Raw genomic sequence first — 18,178 nt, 5'->3', positions numbered from 1 at the left:
TGCAGAGGATGAGAAAAGAGTGAACTTTGCTCCTCTCTTCCAAGGTCTCTTCAGGAGAGGAGTGCAAGTCTTGTATCCTCAGTGGATGGAAATTGTCATATCTCTCCTGAACTTTCATCCCACATTCAGTCTTACCTTTCACATGTACTAATTTTTCAGAATACTAACTTTGATCTTACATTCTCTTTATTAAACCCCGGATAATTTCTCTCTTCACTATGTAGTGAGATATAGTGGTGAATGCCAAACACAAAATCTACATTTCCCACGTTTTCAGCACGGACACCAAGGTAACAACTTCAGTACATCTTCCACATGGTCCATTATGGAAATTTCCCATGCTAGCATTTTGAGCCAGGGTCCTACAGGCTCCTGGATGTGCTGTATTTTGTGCAGTCACTAATTCTGCAAATTTCAATGAGACTCCTTCATCATTCAAGTTGTTCAGCACGTGGGCTTGGGGTTGCTGTTGTGGTTGCATTTTATGTTGTGCTTGAAATCATGACAAAACCAACAAACATTTTTCTAGGTTGTAGGACTTCTGATAATGATTCTGAGAATCATAAGAGATTTTCAGTAAAGACAAGCATTAGCACGTGTTGGAAGGTTTTCCAGAGCCTGTAACACCATGTTACAAGCACTGACAAGATGATCTCATAAGGAGACCTTCCTCTGCATAGACTGAGGAAGCATTTCAGAAGCCATTCATTTTGCATGTCTCGGCTTCTGATTGTGCCCAGTTTACAGACGGATTTTCAGAGCTGCTAAAATACTCAAACAGTCCCTGGGAGCCCTTTAAAATGGCTTTATAATTATGCACGAAAAGTGAGAGAATTCTTCTGAGTTACTTCCTTTGAAAAAGCAGCTAAGAATTCATGAAATGTCAGAATAGCCTTTTTTTTTTTTTTTTTTTTTTTTTTTTAATAGGAAAGAGCTAAATATTCAAAAAATGCCAAGGTTAGCAGAGTATAGTGTTAGGAAATAGCAGAGAGATTTCTCCCTGAACTTGTGACTTAGCTTTTGAGAAAAATAGCTTTTCTGAAGTAGCCCAGTTTGACATTCCACAGCAGCAAGAGAGAAGAAAATTACTGTTCCTGCTCTGGAACGGTATCTCTTTCAATTTGGTTTTAGTCATTAAGCATTTGTCAATGTAATGTTGGTTAAAGGGAAGCAATAAACTTGGGATATCTTGACTTTAATAAGGATTTTTACACTGTCTCCTATTGTATCCTTATAACAACATTCAGGAAATATGACATACCTGAAACAACTACTAGACAGCTGTGTGGAAAAGAGGATTCAGGAGGATTTTTGAAACTGGAAAGATGTAGCTAGAAAGGTTTTGTAACAGTCTTACCTTCATTCCTTTACCTGCCAATAGTTTTGTTAGGGATCTCACCAGTGGAATACCATGTATGTTTACTGACCATATGATGCTAGAAGACACTGCACATTTGTTGGAGAGAGATGGGATCAGCATTCAAAATGACCTTCAGATAAAACAAAGAGAAATAGTTGGGGAGCAGGTAGAACTGAATCCTGTCCTTCTTTGAAGATCCAGGCTGTTCTAGACATAAGTTTGGATGGTGAATCACTGGTTAAGCAGCAAGTTTTCAGGAAAAGATCCTGGGAATGTCATAGGACACAAGCTGATGGGGTTTAACTTGCTGTGCTGTCAAGAGGCAGATGTGACTGTGATACCTATGAAGAGGTGCATCAGCTGAAGGAGCCACAGCTCTGCTGTTGAACAAAGATAGACTCTCCAGCATAAACTGACATACTGTGTCAGTAGAGTTAGAAAGGGATATGAGCCATTGTACGTATCCAGAAAAAGCCAAGCAAGAATGGCAGAGGTCCTAGAGAACGGTACCTGAAAGGAAAGATTGATAAAAGTATAAATTACCCGCCCTTCACAACTATTTGCTCGAAGATTACTTGCATTAACTGTACCTACTGTTAGAGGAGCTCAGGGCGAGATGCTCAGATGGGAATGCCTACATGGCAAATAAGTGTGCTTATCAGTTTCCTGTGGCAGTAAGGTTCATAGTTAATGGTGTATGACATTAAAGTACTTCCTTTTATTGTTTTGCATTTTAATGGATTGTGCTGTAAGACGGAAAAACAGCATATCATGAGTATTGTGAATGCATTGATAACAACATGTCTTTAATTGTATTTCTCTGACTGCACCACCATTCTTAATTTTGCAGTATCCCACAGAGGCTGGGACTGTCAGTGTACACACTGCTTCAGACGTGGTCATGTTGTGTGATTTATATAGTGGTACTGCAGAATTCTTTATTGTCATCTTCCTATTATTTATGAAACATAATGTATGATTTGATTGTATTTTTGAGTAAAACACACAGTGAACAGCAGTCATCTTAGCAGTCTCTGAATATCTGATGCCTTTACTTGCATTAATTTAGAAGCTTTTAAGGTAAAAGAATATTTTGAGTCTTTCCACATGTATATTACTTAACATATCTTGAATTTGCACTTCATATACTAGTGAATTGATTTCTTCTCTCTCCTCTTTAGCTCCCTTCTACATTTCTCACTGCCTGGTCCCCACAAACTGACTAGCATTGTATCCTGTGCAAATGCTATTAGTACACTACTTGTCCCATCAATAAACAATTAAAATAAATTAAAAGTAACACATGACATAAATATGAAGCTGTACTAGAAGCTCAGGCCAGGACTCATCCCACATCAGTTTAGACACTTAATTCAAGTTGGCTTGGTTGAGGTCTGAAGTCCTTGTCAATGACAAGTCATCTTGAAAAGTAATTTAATCCACACCATAAATGATCAAATCAGCAGCTGTGTTCAATGGTTATTCACAGATTTTAGTAATAATCACTATTTAAACATATTTGTGATGAATCTAGACCCTATTCCTCTCTGTGATGAAAACCATCTAATCTAATCTAATCTAATCTAATCTAATACTAATATTTTTTCTTTTCTTCAGGACTATTTCTTAATCCATTACAACCTTTCATTTTACAGCTATTTAGCTTCAACTACAGTTTATGGTGTGAAATTGTAACAGAGATCATTTAGAAGAACAATAGTTTTTGTCATCTGGTTGTGTTTACTGAAATATTCAAGAAATTATGGGTCAGTAAAATGCTATTTTCCTTTGTAAAATCAGTAATGATTAGACACTGTTTTCTGCTCCTGAAGCCTCTGGACAGGGTGGTTCTTACATAGTAGGATTGCTACCAGCTATGCAATTCCTCATGTAAGGTTCTTTAAAACTCTGATATGTATCTTCTTGCCCTGACTTTTCTAGTATATTCTGTATATACTAGAACATAGAGTAGAATGTATACAGAATATAGAGTAGAAACTTCCTGAATGTTTTGAACAAGAAAGGTCGATGAAGAAAAAAAAAAAAAAAAAAAAGGAAAATCTGTTAGCTTCCAAACACTGTAATTATCCTTTTTAGCTACTCCTTTAGCCTGTGATTATCTGTTAGACTCACCAATTCTTGAAGACCTTTTGTTTCTGATATACCTAAAGAATATTTTATTGTTTATTTTTAATTCTTGTAATGTTTGTTCTTGGAAACCTACTTTTGCTCTTTGCAATTTCCTCTTACTTAACGCCTGCTGAAGTTTAAGTTCCTGTTTATTGGCTTCCCTAGGATCATGTTTCCAAAATTTGAAGGATTTCTGTTTGGTTGAAATAGACTCTTGAACCTTGCCATTCATCCGGTTTAGCTTAATCCTGCCTTCCTGGTTCCCTTTCTTACACAGTACACAAGTCTTCAGAGACAGTTCCTTTTAAAGTAGTGTCATTATTGCTTTTGCTGTCTTACAGTTTTACTTTTAGGATCTTTATGACTAATTAAGTTTACTAAGGCTGTGAATTCCACTTCATTTCTTATATTTTATTTAAAATAAAAAGCATGAGCAACTCAAAAATATGAACAGAACCGACAAAGAACAAGAGGTAGGATGGAGAAACTAAAATGGGAGATGAGGAGCACAGTACTTACTGTTCACTTTGCCCACAGTCCCGTGTATGCTGTATGACTGCACTGGAAGTGCACAGCTGCATACAGAATCCCAAGTATAAGCTGGGATATGTCAGGATTCTGCAGTGTTGTTGCAGTCTGTTCTGCAGATGGCCACCAGTGTTTTCATCCCTGCCTACCATCTACTATTTGAACAGTGGAGCTGAACTGAGAAAAGGAAGGCAAATGTGAGTTCTTGAATTTGAAACAGTGCTGTAGATGGACAGACTTTTGCCAACTGTCCCATGATTAGATGACAAAGTTGCTATCTACAAAGCTGCAGAGAGGTCCATTTTGCTTGGTAGAACAGGATGGGACAAGCAAATTTTTGCAGGATTTGTTGAGTTGTTTACATGCTGCAACATCTTGCCCTTCTGTCTCACACTAGCTGTATTCAACATTTAATTGAAAAAGACAGAGCTCTGCAGGCATAGAACAGTATTGCATCTTCGGCTGGCTCAAAACTAGATACTACTTTCTAGGATTTTATTTTTCATTTGAGAGCACTGGCTTTGTCTTTTAACATTTGATCTTTGGGGCCATCACTCATCTCTCCAGTGGCGTTCTGTTTCCTTAGAGCATTGCTGGAATTTAGCCGACTGCATGTTTTGGTCACCACCAAAGACCTATGTAATTGCCATTTCCTCCCCTATCACACATTTTGAGAGTGTATTACTTCTGTCTCATAGCAATTTCAGGCCCAATATTGTCATTAACTATTTACACGCAAAACTTCGTTGGTTCTTATTTTCAAAGATTGTCAGTCTTTCCATTTTCTCCTTTTTTCAGAAGAGAAATTAGTAGTTAGAATACTTTCAGTCAATCTAGGACCTGGACGTTGAAATGCCTTAGAGTAATGTAGCCACTTGTGGTCTTCTCTTGGTACTGCAAACTGTGTCCAGTCCTGTTTGGGTAATGTGATGCAGGACTACAAGTTTTGATGATACTGTATTTGCTATTGCCTTTATTATTTGTCAGGTTGAATATTTGAATGACTTGCATATAGAAATGTCAGTAATTTAATAATCTAATAATTAATAATGTCTCTTAAATGTAATGCTTTGAATTTAAAAGCTCACTGCTGCTTTCATGGATGATTTATCATGCTTACTTTTTTTTTTTTTCCTTTTTTACCTTTTCAGGGGCATTGTCGAGATGATGACTGCTCTAGTCACCTTACCTTTTTGCATGGTTGGGAACAAATAGGTTTTTGTGAAAGATTTGCTGTGTAATTACATTATTGCATGTTTCTTCCTCTACAGCCAACATCTTGTATATGGCAAGCCAAGAAATGATGAAGGTTGTGGAGAGAGACAGTACAACCATAAAGCAAAATTTAAAAAAGGTAATTACATTCTGAGTTTTCATGGGAGGTCCGTGTGCATGGGGAAATTTTTCATCCTTTTATATTATTTCAAAACCAGAATTTCAGAAGGATTCATTCTGATTGTATGTTAGTGCCATTCCATAGATTTGGAGAAGCCGTTAAAAGGGTCAGTGATCATTAAAGTGTCATTGATCCACAGCTTTGTAGATACAGTATTCACCACTACCAGATATAGCATTCCAGTAGCACCTGTCTCACAGCATTTCTGAGTCCTCCTTATGTCCTTGCTTGTATAGTATCCTTCGTGGAGGTGAAACAGTGTATGTTCTGGCTAAGCTTGAGATGATTCCCAGTGAGGCCAGTAGTTACGTGGATTGTGATGAGACAGGCAGATGGCCAGCCAAGACGTGAGTGCAGGCTGATTGACCAAATCCTCACACTTTGCTGCTGGACAGATCAAGCAGAACATGTACCAGCAGTGTTGCGTGATGTGCAGGTCTGCTCATGAGGTCTAGACCACTGTGTCCAAGAGCAGAATCTGATCCATGACATTTTCAACTTGACATCTGTTAATACCAAGGGATTCTGCAAGCTTGGTTTTTCCATGGCATCAAAACTTATGAGACATTAATCAGCAAAGTGTACACAGTTCATCCATCTGATTGTCATGTAAGATAAAGATGTGGAAAGCACATTCACTGGAGACTGACGCTACTGCTGAACTAACAAACTGGGGACCTTTCTGGGGACCTTTCTCCTGCACTGAACTTTCTCATGTGCAGAGATTTATTGTTGAAACAGGTCCTGGTACAATTTGGGTCTATACCGATGAACATTCTCCAAATCAATTCCAAAGCATGGTTCAGGGGTTGGCAGAGGCCAGGAACTGTTCCTAATTGGAAGTTTTGATGTGGTCACCCTGTTTTGGAGGCTGAGAGAATGTAATAGTCAGACCATTCCAGGTGGCTGATGAGCCAGAAAACTGCCACATTTAATAAACTACTATTGGTGTAGCTGCTGTGTGAGTAGATAATCAGCATAACATGTATTATTCTTCTGTGTTCCCTTCCTTCTCTTCCTTTTTTCTTTCTTTTTCTTTTTTTTTTTTTTTTTTGTATCATCCTTATCCTTTTATTGGAAGAATCATTCCAAAACTTTGCACTGGCAGATATTTTCCTTAGAGAATGAGATTTTCTAGGACAGAGGTCCTATATCTCTGTAAGATTACTTTGCGCTTTGTAAATAGATATAGTACAAAGTTCACTCAATAAATCAGTCTTTCTTTTTTTGGCTGAAAATTGATTTATTTTTGACATATCCCACTGCCTTTTCTGCACTTGGAAAGGTATGTTCAGATGGTTCAGTTCTTTTTTTTTTTTTTAATGAGCTAAAATAGCACACATGAATAAGGAACGTGACACTCCACTAGGTATGCATATTTCTTCGCATTTTTATTTCAGAGCATTCAACCTTCTCCTGCACTTAGGGAGGAATCTTAGTGAAGAAACTGAAGGGCTGATCATGCAGACTGCAAATACTCTCATTGTCTTAAATAAAACTTTCCGTGGGTTGGTCCAAAGCCTAATGAACTCAAGGGAAACTTAATTTTATTGACTGTCGCCTCTCGGAGTGTCAGGGAGCAACAGGCTCTGCCTGCTCCATAAGGGAAGGGTTCCATGAGTTGAGGGTGACTCCCTAAGCAGGGTGCTCTCCCACAGCACCCAAGTGGGACAGGCAGAGCACAGTGCTGGTAACAGGGTCCACCAACAATCCCAGAACAAAGGAAAGCAATGAGGAAGAGAATCCAGTCTGGAGCAGGTGGCAGGGCCAGAGATGGGACTGGGGACAAGGCTACAACATGGGTCCAAAGTTTATCTAGGAGGGATCATAGAATCATAAAGGTTGGAAAAGACCTTCAAGATCATCTGGTCCAACCATCCCCCTACTACCAATGTCACCCACTGAACCATGGCCAAAAACATGACAGGAAGCATGCCACAAGGTGGGGTCCATCCAGTCAAAAAGCTGTGTACAGTGTAGGCCTGATGTTGGTACAGGAGGCAGGGCCAGAGGCTAGTTCTCAGCAGAACTGGTAGCTCAGGCTAAATAAAAGCCCAGGAACTGAGATGGAGATGGTTAGAGATGGAGATGCTGAGCCCATGGGCAGGGAGTGTGGGTGAGGGTCCCAAGTAAGGTTGGTAAGGGCCTGCTTGTGCCCCCAGGGCCCTGAAACTGAGGGCAGAACTGTAGGTTACCTTGGGATTAGTCAGGGTACAAAAGTAAAGAGTTTCCAGGGTCAGGACTTGGAGTGCTTTTGGAAATTTTAATCACAAACACCTGCTTAAGCATAAAAGCTTGGTTGGATGAGGATGATAGAGCTGACAATTAGCTGTAGCTCCAGTGACTTCAGAAGGTCCACTCAGATGCTCCAGATTACGAATATGCCTTTTTCTTGTGCTAAATGGAGGCCAACAGCAAGAGCTTGCAGGTGTCTTAGTCTGCTTCATCTGTGCTGTTGTTGACTCTCAGTCTAAGCACAGCCTTGGCATACAGGAGTTTTTTTAGACCTGTGTTAACTTTCTTTTATTGATTCTTCTATGTCCTCATACTTTTAAAGTGGCAAACATAAGAAAGCAAAAAGCTGAAGCGAGCTTATAAGCAGCTTGCAAACCGAAGAAAAAGCAAGTCTAAAAGTGAAGCTAAATACTTCTCTTTTTTCATTCTCCTAGTAATTTCTGGGAATGTAAGAATTAAGGAAAATTTTTATAGCTGGCATTATGTTAAATTTGAAGTGTATTGACAATAAAAAATGGGCTTAACTTATAAAGGTTGGAAGTTTATAAAAACAGGAACTATAGTCCAAGTTGCTATAGAACTGGCAAGCTGTCACTTCAAAAAATTTATACTGTTTAGTGGTCGCTGTGATCATATGCTAAAAGCCAATCTTAACACCTGACTTTGCCAGCTGCTGTGGAATAGAAAAGTTATTTCTGGATCATATTTGCATTCTGTGATCTGAAGAAGAAAGAAGAAGAGACAGTAAATTATTCCAATCTTTCCATGTCCAGGTTTAATTATAATTATTACTAGTAAGGGACTGGGAGAAATTATATCTTAGGCCCCAGATTCTAACAATGCTTATTGCTCAGATTTATGTTAAAAGAACAGGAGCTGGAATATTTTGGGGATAGTTATTTGAGGTATTTTACTTATAATCTTCTAAAGACAGAAGTTATGCACATGAAATAGCAATGGAATTGTATGAAGAGAATGGAGACCTATCTTCTGACAAAATAATATGTGACAGCGTTTAAAATATGGGCTGTAAAGTTATATCTGGATCAAGCAGTACATGAATGTAGGCTTCGTATTGCAATAACACAAAGAGTTGTGATAAATCACAAAATCCAAACAAATAAGGTAGGGGATGCTGATGTAAGATTTGCTCAGCTATGATGGTTAATTATCATTAGCTGATTGTGTCTAAGCCAGCTGAGCTACATACTTTCACTGTAATAACACCAACTCCCTTTCCTAACAGAAACTGGAGGCAGAGATACTACTGTACTAGAGGAAGTTTATTGTAATTCTTGCACAAAAGGAAGTGGGTGTAATTCAGTATTCATAAAAAATAGATCAGCACTGAGCATCACAGAGGTTTTACGTATAGAATAAAAATTTAAAAGAGAAATGGAAAATGACTGTGTTGGGCACTCAACCAGCATGCTTGTCATAGGCAATGGTATCTCCACATAAGAGCTCCCTACAATACTTAAGTCTGCATCATGCCACAATCATTGTTTTATTTTAAGACTTAGCTTTATAGACTCTTTTTTTGGATTCTGTAATCCTGTTGTAATCAAGAAGAGATTGCATTAAAGGGTAAAACTAGGGGGGTTGCAGAGGAAATTTTGTAAAGTAAAAACATCCCTTTGTTTTTTATACTTATTGTGATATATTTTATTCATTACTCTCTGTGTAATACCCAGTAGCTCAACTTTTAAGTGTAGGATCTGTTCCAAAGCTCATCAAAATCAATGGAAAAGCTTTGACAGACTTCACCAAGTCATGAATCAGTTTGGCAGTGATCTTTCTGTAGCGGTTCATAATTTCTTAAGACAATAAACCATCTCTTCCAGTAACAGAAAATCACAATTCTTTTGAGTAGCATATTAAACCTAAAAAAGGTTTATCTGCTTCTTCAGTTTATTTTCACCAGTGATTTGGTGCAGCAGATACATTGATTGTGTAAGGAAAAAGACAGGAAACATCTGAAGTAACATTACAAAGATGAAAAAAATCTGCTGCCTGAGAAGAATGTTTTTTAATCAAGCTGGAAAATAGATATTGGAAGTTTAAGGACACATGAATCTATTTTCACTCACATTGAGGAAGTTTGTGTTGTGGGTGGCTTATAACAGGCTTATAGCCTGTAGATGTTTAGGTGATGAAGAAATTCTCTTTTGAAGAAATTAAAGGAATGAAGTGTGTGATTACCATTTTCCGCTTATTTCTATGGTGAATTTAGAATTTAAAGTAATACAATTTTATATCTCACCAGTAATACCATAGAAAAGGTGTTATCCAAAAGCATCAACTGAACTGATACTGAGACATGGATATTTAGATTAAATATAGTAAAAAATGAAATATTTCTTTTCCACAGAAATGTGAAGTGCTACATTTTTCTTTTGAAAAACTACCTTTATATATATTAAAAAAAAAAAAAAAAAAAGCAACCAAGAACTATTTTGACCCCTGAAGCAGCTGTTTTGATGTTGCCCAGTGTTTTTGTTTGGGTCTCTGTAGACATCTACAGGGGGTTAGTAATTATTCTCAGTGCGAGGAGCATGATCTGAAGATAAGTGGTTAAAAGAATACTACAAATATTTTGCCTGCCCACAGCTTGAGTGAGTTGCTTGCCTACATTTGTGAAAAACCTTCCAAACACTCTTTTTCAATAGGTGCAAAGTGCTCTTCTGAGCCAAGAACACCTCTTTTTTGGCTGGTCTCACATCCTTTTTGGCCTGCGCTCCCTGGAGGTGCAGAGTTGAAGTTAGGGAAGTTACACAAGTGCTTGGGGATTTTGGTGCCTGTGTCATTTAACTACAAAAACAACCTTCTCTTTGAAGCACCCAGAATGCCTAATCAGGGATCGGCACTTTCCCTCCTCAGTGGAAAAGGATCCCAGTGAGCATTCAAAAAGTTCAGTGGGCTACGGTCTACTTTTCTGTGATATTTCAAGTTTCCTGTAGCTGAGCTCTGGTTAGCATCTTTCATGCCGTGTGGCATTCCAATAAGGAGGCAGTGACGTGAACTTCCAGGACTGAGGGTGGTATAAGGTGTGTGCTTCATAAAACAGGCAAAGACAGCAGTATTTCCATAGTCTTTTGAAGAATACTTAAGAAGTTACCCTTGAACCATTACTAACCCTTAAATGTGAGGGATACCTTCCCTCGCTCTGCTGCAGAATTCATTGCACAGAAGTGAGAAAAAAAAATGTCATTTACAGTCCATCACCGATCCTGTTGTTTCAACAGAGATCTAACTTCATCACCTGAGGTAAGTTCCCCTGAACGTAGGCAGTACTGGGATGCTTTTCAGAGGGAAATAATATTTGCAGTAAATACAGTTGGAGGAATCTGGCCCAGTAATATTATCACTTAAAGAGTGGTTTCAAGTCTGTTTTTATTTTTGTAGTTATACAGACTTGACTTGTGAAATATTCATGTTGCTGACACACCTAAATATACACCCTTGAAAGGTTTCTAAGTCTTTAACATAATATAAATAAGTTAATCACCCTGGTTTGTTGGTAAAGCCTATGCATCCTTTTTAAAAGCACGTTTTACTTTGCACTGGGTTTGAGAGAGTAGAAGTGGCTTGCCTGATCTCTTAGATCTACATGCCAGGAACATTGCTAGCAGAAGTTATGTAGGTGGCTAAACTGCAGCAAAGGTAGAGAGAAGCCCTTTCCCCTTCCTTGGTTTATTGAATTTCCACTTCTTACTGACAAAGGCATGAAAGCAAGGAGCCTCTGCTCTATCCGTTTGGTAGAACACCATATGGGACACCAGGGAGAGGATTAACACATTGTGGATCACGTGCAGAGTAGCCACTCCACCTGCCTGTGTGGCTTTGCATCTTAATTTCACTGAAAGCAAAATATTTTTTCCACTCCTTTTTCAGAGAGGGAAGCTGTTATTGTTTATTATTTATGTTGGTTTGGCAAAATTGATCACATTCTTTACATTAAGTAAAATTACCACAAATACTTCAACTACCCATTACACCTTTGCTACAACCCCTACGGGTTAGTATGTAAAAATACCATTATGTACCCCAGATTGCCAACTGCCTCTTCTTGGAATGGTCCATCACAGAATTAAAGAATCATAAAGGCTGGAAAAAAACTCCAAGATCATCTGATCCAACCCCTACCACCAACGTCACCCACTAAACCATGTCCCTGAGCACCAGGTCCAACCTTTCCTTGAACACCCCCAGGGATGGTGACTCCACCATCTCCCTGGGCAACCCCTCCCAGTGCCTGACTGCTCTTTCTGAGAAGAAATGTCTCCTAATTTTTAACTTGAACCTCCCCTGACACAACTTGAGCCCATTGCCTGTAGTTGGCACTTAGAAAGCAGAAAGTTGAGGAATCCCAGTTCTGGTAAAACAACCCGAGAAGCAAGTTCCACAGACCTTGCCATCAAACTGGCTGATCTCAACCACAGCAGGATCCTGAAGGGAAAGAGGTGGTGTCTCAGAGAATCAGATCCCAAAGCTTTTAGGGCCTTCTAGGGCAATGCCAGCTCTTTGAATTCTTCCCAGAAACTGATTAGTAAAGCCAAAGCACAAATAAAGCAAGTCCAAAAAAAAAAAAATCATGTCCCAAATCAGTATGTTCCCATGTCATTTATACTATTCTTTTGGCAGGATAAGGTGAAGGCACTTTCACAAATCCAGAGAAGCTAAGCCATTTTTTATAAACCATGATTGAAGCTAAAATTAATTCTGGGCTAATGCCTTTTAAACTAGCTTTTATCCAAGAGCAAATGAAACTATTCACTGGTTATCGTGGAGAGATGTCACCCAGAGAGAAGTTGCTGTCTCATTCAGTGAATGTACGTGGGCGTAACACTGATAAAAGTTAATGTATCTGACACAAGGATTTCAGCAAGGACACCAGTCCAATCCTGCTTGCCAGTGCACACGTGCCGTCAGTTTATATCCACAGAGACCAGTCCTTCGCTCTTTGCCATCAGCTGGAGTGGTGCCTGCCCAAGTAATAAGATCCTAAAGTTGTTATAATGTGTACTGAATTCCAGAGAGATAGAGGAAACTCAATTAATATTTTTTAACTTTTTGGATTTGTTTTTCAGTGTTGACCTATGATGGCCACAGAAGAGGCATAAAAGAAATCTCTCTGTAATTTATACTTCTGTGAACTGTCATACTTACTAAAACAAGTGCCAATGGAGTCAACTGCAGGAAATCTTTATTATTTTCTTAGAAACTCTTTAAAATGTAAACATCCTGTTGATACGAATCTCAGATTCTTCTGATGTTTACTTAGCAGCTGCCGTCATTGTGCAGTGTCTGAATACACATACCATATTACATGGTACACAAGCTGACAGAGCCACATTCTGACTTGTGTTTTATTTTACAGAAGCTAAGACTGAAAACAGCTCTTAGCAATTTAATTGTAAAGCAGCTTAGGAGAACATTGATATTTTAAAACTATTGAAACTTGGAAATGACCTATTTAAAATGCCCTGTTGCAATGGCAATGATAACCCTCATCCCCTTTACTCTGCCCCCATAATCAGATACTGAAAATGTAGGTACTAGGTACTCATAGCAAACAGGGTGTTGCATCAGGGATCATATAAAGATGTTGTTGTGTTCACTCGTAACTGCTATTTGCCTTCTAAATCTGGAATACCTGGAAGTCTCAGCATTCAGTATTGCAAAAGGATAAAAACAATCTTCTCACCGCAATGGCAGAAAAGTTAAAAAGTACAGATATTGAAAACTTCAAGCGCAGAAGAAAAATAGAAATAAACTTCTATTTATTGTTTTGTAAATCTGATTATTTTTAAGTTAGTCTCATTATTTTGGGGGCCTGACTCACCATTTTTGAATGCTTAGGTTGGCAGCAGTTTTTCATTGCTGGTACAGTGGTTGTGCTGACTCAGGACGTCTTTACAGCCATGCACAGTCCACAGGAAAATATGTACTTTACAGATCCATGCAAATCATATACTGCACGCCAGTGTTTCCTACCGTTAATGAAGATTCCATGTGCCTCTGGTTACACATGGTTCATTAATTATGTCTGCCCCTGTGCTGTAGTAGCAAAACTACTGGTTTAAAAATGAAGATGAGATTCTGGATGCTTTTGTTTAAATAAGTTTAAAATAAATATCCCTTAATACATTAGGAAAATAAGTAACATCCTAACATCTGTTTTGTGGCTGTATATGGTGTAGGCAAAGAACAGGGATGTTTTGTCATTCAGAGGGAGACCCCCAGTGCCACAAATGACATTTTAGTACTGTAGACTTTCATAGGTCCTTTACTGCACTCTGTATTGATGAAAATTTCCACCTTACTTACAATCCTGCTTTTAGATTTTATAGAATAATTTGGAAACCATTTGGAAAACAATTCTGAATTCTGTTGGCAGTTTCTAACTAAGAAACATGCATGTTTAAGTTTTAGATTTGGAGGCATACTCAAATAGATACACAGAATGCACACGCCAACATCTGCACACAAAATAAGCTGACAAAATAACTCCAGCATCAAATAAAGCTCCCCAGCAATACCTGTTGTAAGGGTTATAACGTGCCCTAACTTTCATTCCATTTATGACATGAGTGGCTATCCTGCCTTGATTGTTCATTTTTTGCTTCAGTCCAAAAGGTTCTACAAGGTCTATGAGGCTCAGGGAAAAAAATACATTGTTTGCTTATGATAAAAATTCTTGGCTTGGAGAAGGAAGCTATTCATTCCACTCAGAGGAGATATGGGCTGAGCCAGCATGTAGAGAACTAGTGAGTGAGAGGTAAATAGAAATAAGGAGGGGGAGGCAGGATAAAATCAAAGGCTCCGTTTGTTCCATCAGAGGTAGGCTTCTAGTGCTGTATGAGATAGTGGATTCATGCTACCCATGCAAGACTGACATAAGATACACAGGAGCTTTCTGTAGCTACAGTGGAGGCCAAATGGGCTACTCTAACATATCTGTCTTAAGTTGCATGACATATTTATGTATGTGCATCTGAATCATGTTTTATGAGTTTACTGGTAGGAATCTAGACGTGCAGTAGGCAGTAGAGGTGCAGATGACCCCATTAGAGTCAACAGAGATCTACAGAAGAAGCCAAGGTGGAATTTGGTTGCCTTAAACATAAACATTTGGTTTAATTTGTGGCACTATAGAATATCTCCATGGGGCCTCCAGCTGCTTTTCCAGAAAATTGTGGGTCTCCTATAAAATCTATGTCATGCCTGCTAGTCTCGTGCAGAACCTTTAGCTATCTAGAGCATCTCAAATGGTAGCAGATACCTACACTTCAGCAACGGAGTATGCCCTTCCTGAAGTGCTATTTCACCCACTTCACAGTAGCCATCTCCTGTTCCAGCTGAATAGCTTTCTACGTACGCGCCAATATTGAGTAAATCTTAACAGGTTCTGGTGGGGTATTGATGCATAGTACACGTGTAAACACCACAAGAGTTACATGCATTTAAATGTTTCTGCGTTGAATTGAACCCAGGCCTGGCACTAGGGAACAACCGGTGGTTTGAGAGAAGTTTGAGGGGTAGGGCTGGGAATAGAGGTTCTAAACTGAAAAAAAAAATAAATGTGGAGAATTGCATGGGGAGAAATTGAGACTCAGAATGGGATAAAGAGACCAGAAGGCTATAATTTGGTTTTCCAGGGCAAGAAATTGGGACTAGAATAAAAAAGCAGAAGTGATAGAAATTGGAAATGACTAGGTAAGGAGGATAGAGCTAAAACAATGCACTGGAGATGGTAGAGCAGTCCTGAGGCCAGAAAGGTTGGACAGGACAAGATAGAAGAAGTGGTATTTGGAAAGACTGGACAAAAGACTCAGCAATGTAGTTGGTAAATCAGTCTGTAGTTGGTAAACATACTGATCTTTTCTGCTTGGAGTGGAACCTAAGTTTCTGAAGTCTGACTGTTCCTGTTCATAGCAGGTGCCTTTGGCTATGTTTGCCTTAAAATCAGGAGCAGCACAACAGGGGAGAATTTGCAAAGCAAAACAGTAGGTGGTGAGGACCTGATGTCTCCAATGTAGGTGTCTCAGAGGGTTATCACTTTAACCAACAGTTGCCTGTTCCCATGGACTGAATGCCCATTAGTGACTGGAGCTCAGTGGATGTGGTCCTGAAAAGCATACTTTGACTTAATTTTGGTTGAAAGGATAATGCTATGCATAGAGAAAAAACAGTTCCTAGATGTTTCAGACTACACGTTCAAATTGATGTAATTTGACATGAATCTCTGTGCTCCCCATCTGCAAAATGGAGATAAATGTGGTCACTAAGGTGTTGCAGAAATAAATTAATAAATGTGAGCATGCATATACTCTAGTGGTGTGTGCCAGAGGAATGCACATAAGAAAATAAATTCTGACTGTAAACCATGAAATATGTAGTAAATAAATCCTAAGACCACACACAGAATATAAAAAGAAAAATACTATCAAATAGCAGCTCATCAACTGAATGTCATCCTGTCAGTGGATTGAATGAGTCAAGGATCCGTTGGATCAGGCAATGAAGGATTAAACCGTAATGCAAATATACCAGAGGCAGGCTAAGAATGCGCATAAATCTTTTGTTTAGTCATTTCCAAATCTGTGAGTTCTCAAGTTTACAACCCTACCTGGAGAATAGCCCATTTCGCAGTTCATGCAGACTAAGCCAAGTACTTTATCCACCTTTGTAAATGTAAATGACTTTTCTTCTATTTTTTTCTAAATAATCATGTGATGAGACTCTAGGACTTTAGGACTACTCCATCAAAATACCTAATGATTTCAAGGAGTACTTCAGTAAACTGGAATTGCTCCATTTCTTTTCTTAACAGTTTCAAAATCATTAGTTCTGTATCTGTTGGTAACGGAGCCCAGGGTCGAACATAATTTGGTCAGATGTTTGGTTTTCAGAAGAATTGAATGCACTTCACCATTTTCAACTGGCTTTTTTGGAGAATTTTTGCTGATGTGACTTACTATGATTTATGAGTAGTCACCGCTGAAGGCACGATCAAAGGAAAATTTCTGCTAAAGCAAAAAAACATACCTTGTTTCCAGCAATTACTTAGTGACAAAATTAATGTTTGTTGACATGGTTTATGTTCTGTGCACATATGCTTGGAAGTATAACTTGGGGTAATGTCTATGTAACTGAGGTATTGTATTTTGGATACAGTCAGCGGTCAGTAATATCCAAGATTTGGGTAAGCTTCAATAAGAGAAAAGCAAGTAAGACAAAAACTTGTAACATTTTGTGAAATGCAGTCTGGGCTCTTAGCTCATCTCTACCCCAGTGGGGCAGTAGGGTGCACATATTTATACTTCACATGGCTACAAAAATGATGGAATTGAAGATTTTTGCGATTAAAAGAAAACGTCTTGTCCCCTAAATTATATAAGCATGGCTCAATTACTCACTGAAGTACAGAAATGAAATATGAAGCAAATGAGAGTAATGGAATTAGGCCGAGCTCTGTGTGTGATATGTTGAGCAATCAACATCCTTCTCATACCTGTATTTGAATATTTTAATATAAAGAAACCTTATAATTAATCTTGTTCCTGTATAGTTTTAAATCCGTAGATTTTTACTTTCTCCTAGAGAACCACTCTCCCTTGAATTACTTTATAGAAATGAAAAACATAGATATAGCATACAAAGGTGAATATGGGGGAAAATGATTACTTGGGAAAGAGATACAGACAGCGTTTCTAAGAGAGAGAAAAGGTGTTTTATTGAATGTGACATTAACCTGGTATTTGTGACTTCTGTGTTTGAGTGGGCCCAGTAGCGCTGGCCTCATGTATGTCTTTGACCAAAGTTAGTGTGAGTTAGGGTGAGTTCAACACAAAATAGTCTTTGTTAGAATTTTACTTCCACATTGCAATCTAAATGAAAATTGCTTATTGATCTCAAGAAAGTGCCTGTGTTCTACATGTGCTGCACTTCAGCATGTGCTTCTACATGTGCTGCGATTCTCCAAGCAAAAAAAGTTTTGATTCTGAGAATGACCCAGATGATCTTTAGAGGTCCCTTCTAATCCACACCGTTCTATGATTCTATGATAATTATTATAATGGCATGACTGAATGATTCACCTCTAGTTTACATCTAACACCAAGGGTAGGAAAATAGATGTTCCTTCACCCCCAACCAGGTAGGTGCTTTGAAACCACATCTAACTGATGCCATTAAGAAAAAGTTACTCATTAAATGTGGAGGAACCTCCTGCTTTCTCTTATTTTATACCCAGAAGAAAAAAAAAAAGGAAAAAAAAAAATTGTACTTAGCTCACTTAGCTAAGACATAGCCTCAATATTGTTATTTGAGTAAAAAACTAGAAAGCTATTATAGAAAATATAACTAGTAGATAGTGGAAATATAACAGCTTGCCTAGATAGGCGTGAATGCCATGGACAACCAGGTGTTTTGGTCCACAATAATAAGTCTCTTGAGACACCTAGACTTTTGTCAGCAGACCTCTGTTTTCAGAGGTAAGCCCAGAGATAAGCCACAGTCTTACA

The 18,178-nt window shown here is 38.5% G+C and overlaps 1 protein-coding gene across 4 annotated transcripts in view; it reads left to right on the top strand.

Annotated features, from left to right (window-relative positions):
- LDAH (lipid droplet associated hydrolase) overlaps positions 1–18,178 on the top strand; it is a 117,691-nt gene that overhangs the window by 96,060 nt on the left and 3,453 nt on the right. For all 4 annotated transcript variants that reach the window (XM_013093357.5, XM_005012903.5, XM_072036485.1 and 1 more), the window contains one exon: positions 5,290–5,372. In XM_013093357.5, the coding sequence (XP_012948811.1) occupies positions 5,290–5,372 (83 nt within the window). The remainder of the gene's footprint in view (positions 1–5,289; positions 5,373–18,178) is intronic.

Source organism: Anas platyrhynchos, chromosome 3 (assembly GCF_047663525.1).
Source record: "Anas platyrhynchos isolate ZD024472 breed Pekin duck chromosome 3, IASCAAS_PekinDuck_T2T, whole genome shotgun sequence".
NCBI classification, from domain to species: Eukaryota; Metazoa; Chordata; class Aves; order Anseriformes; family Anatidae; genus Anas; species Anas platyrhynchos.
Note: the sequence above shows the minus strand (reverse complement) of the source record. Positions and strands in the feature narration are given on the sequence as shown.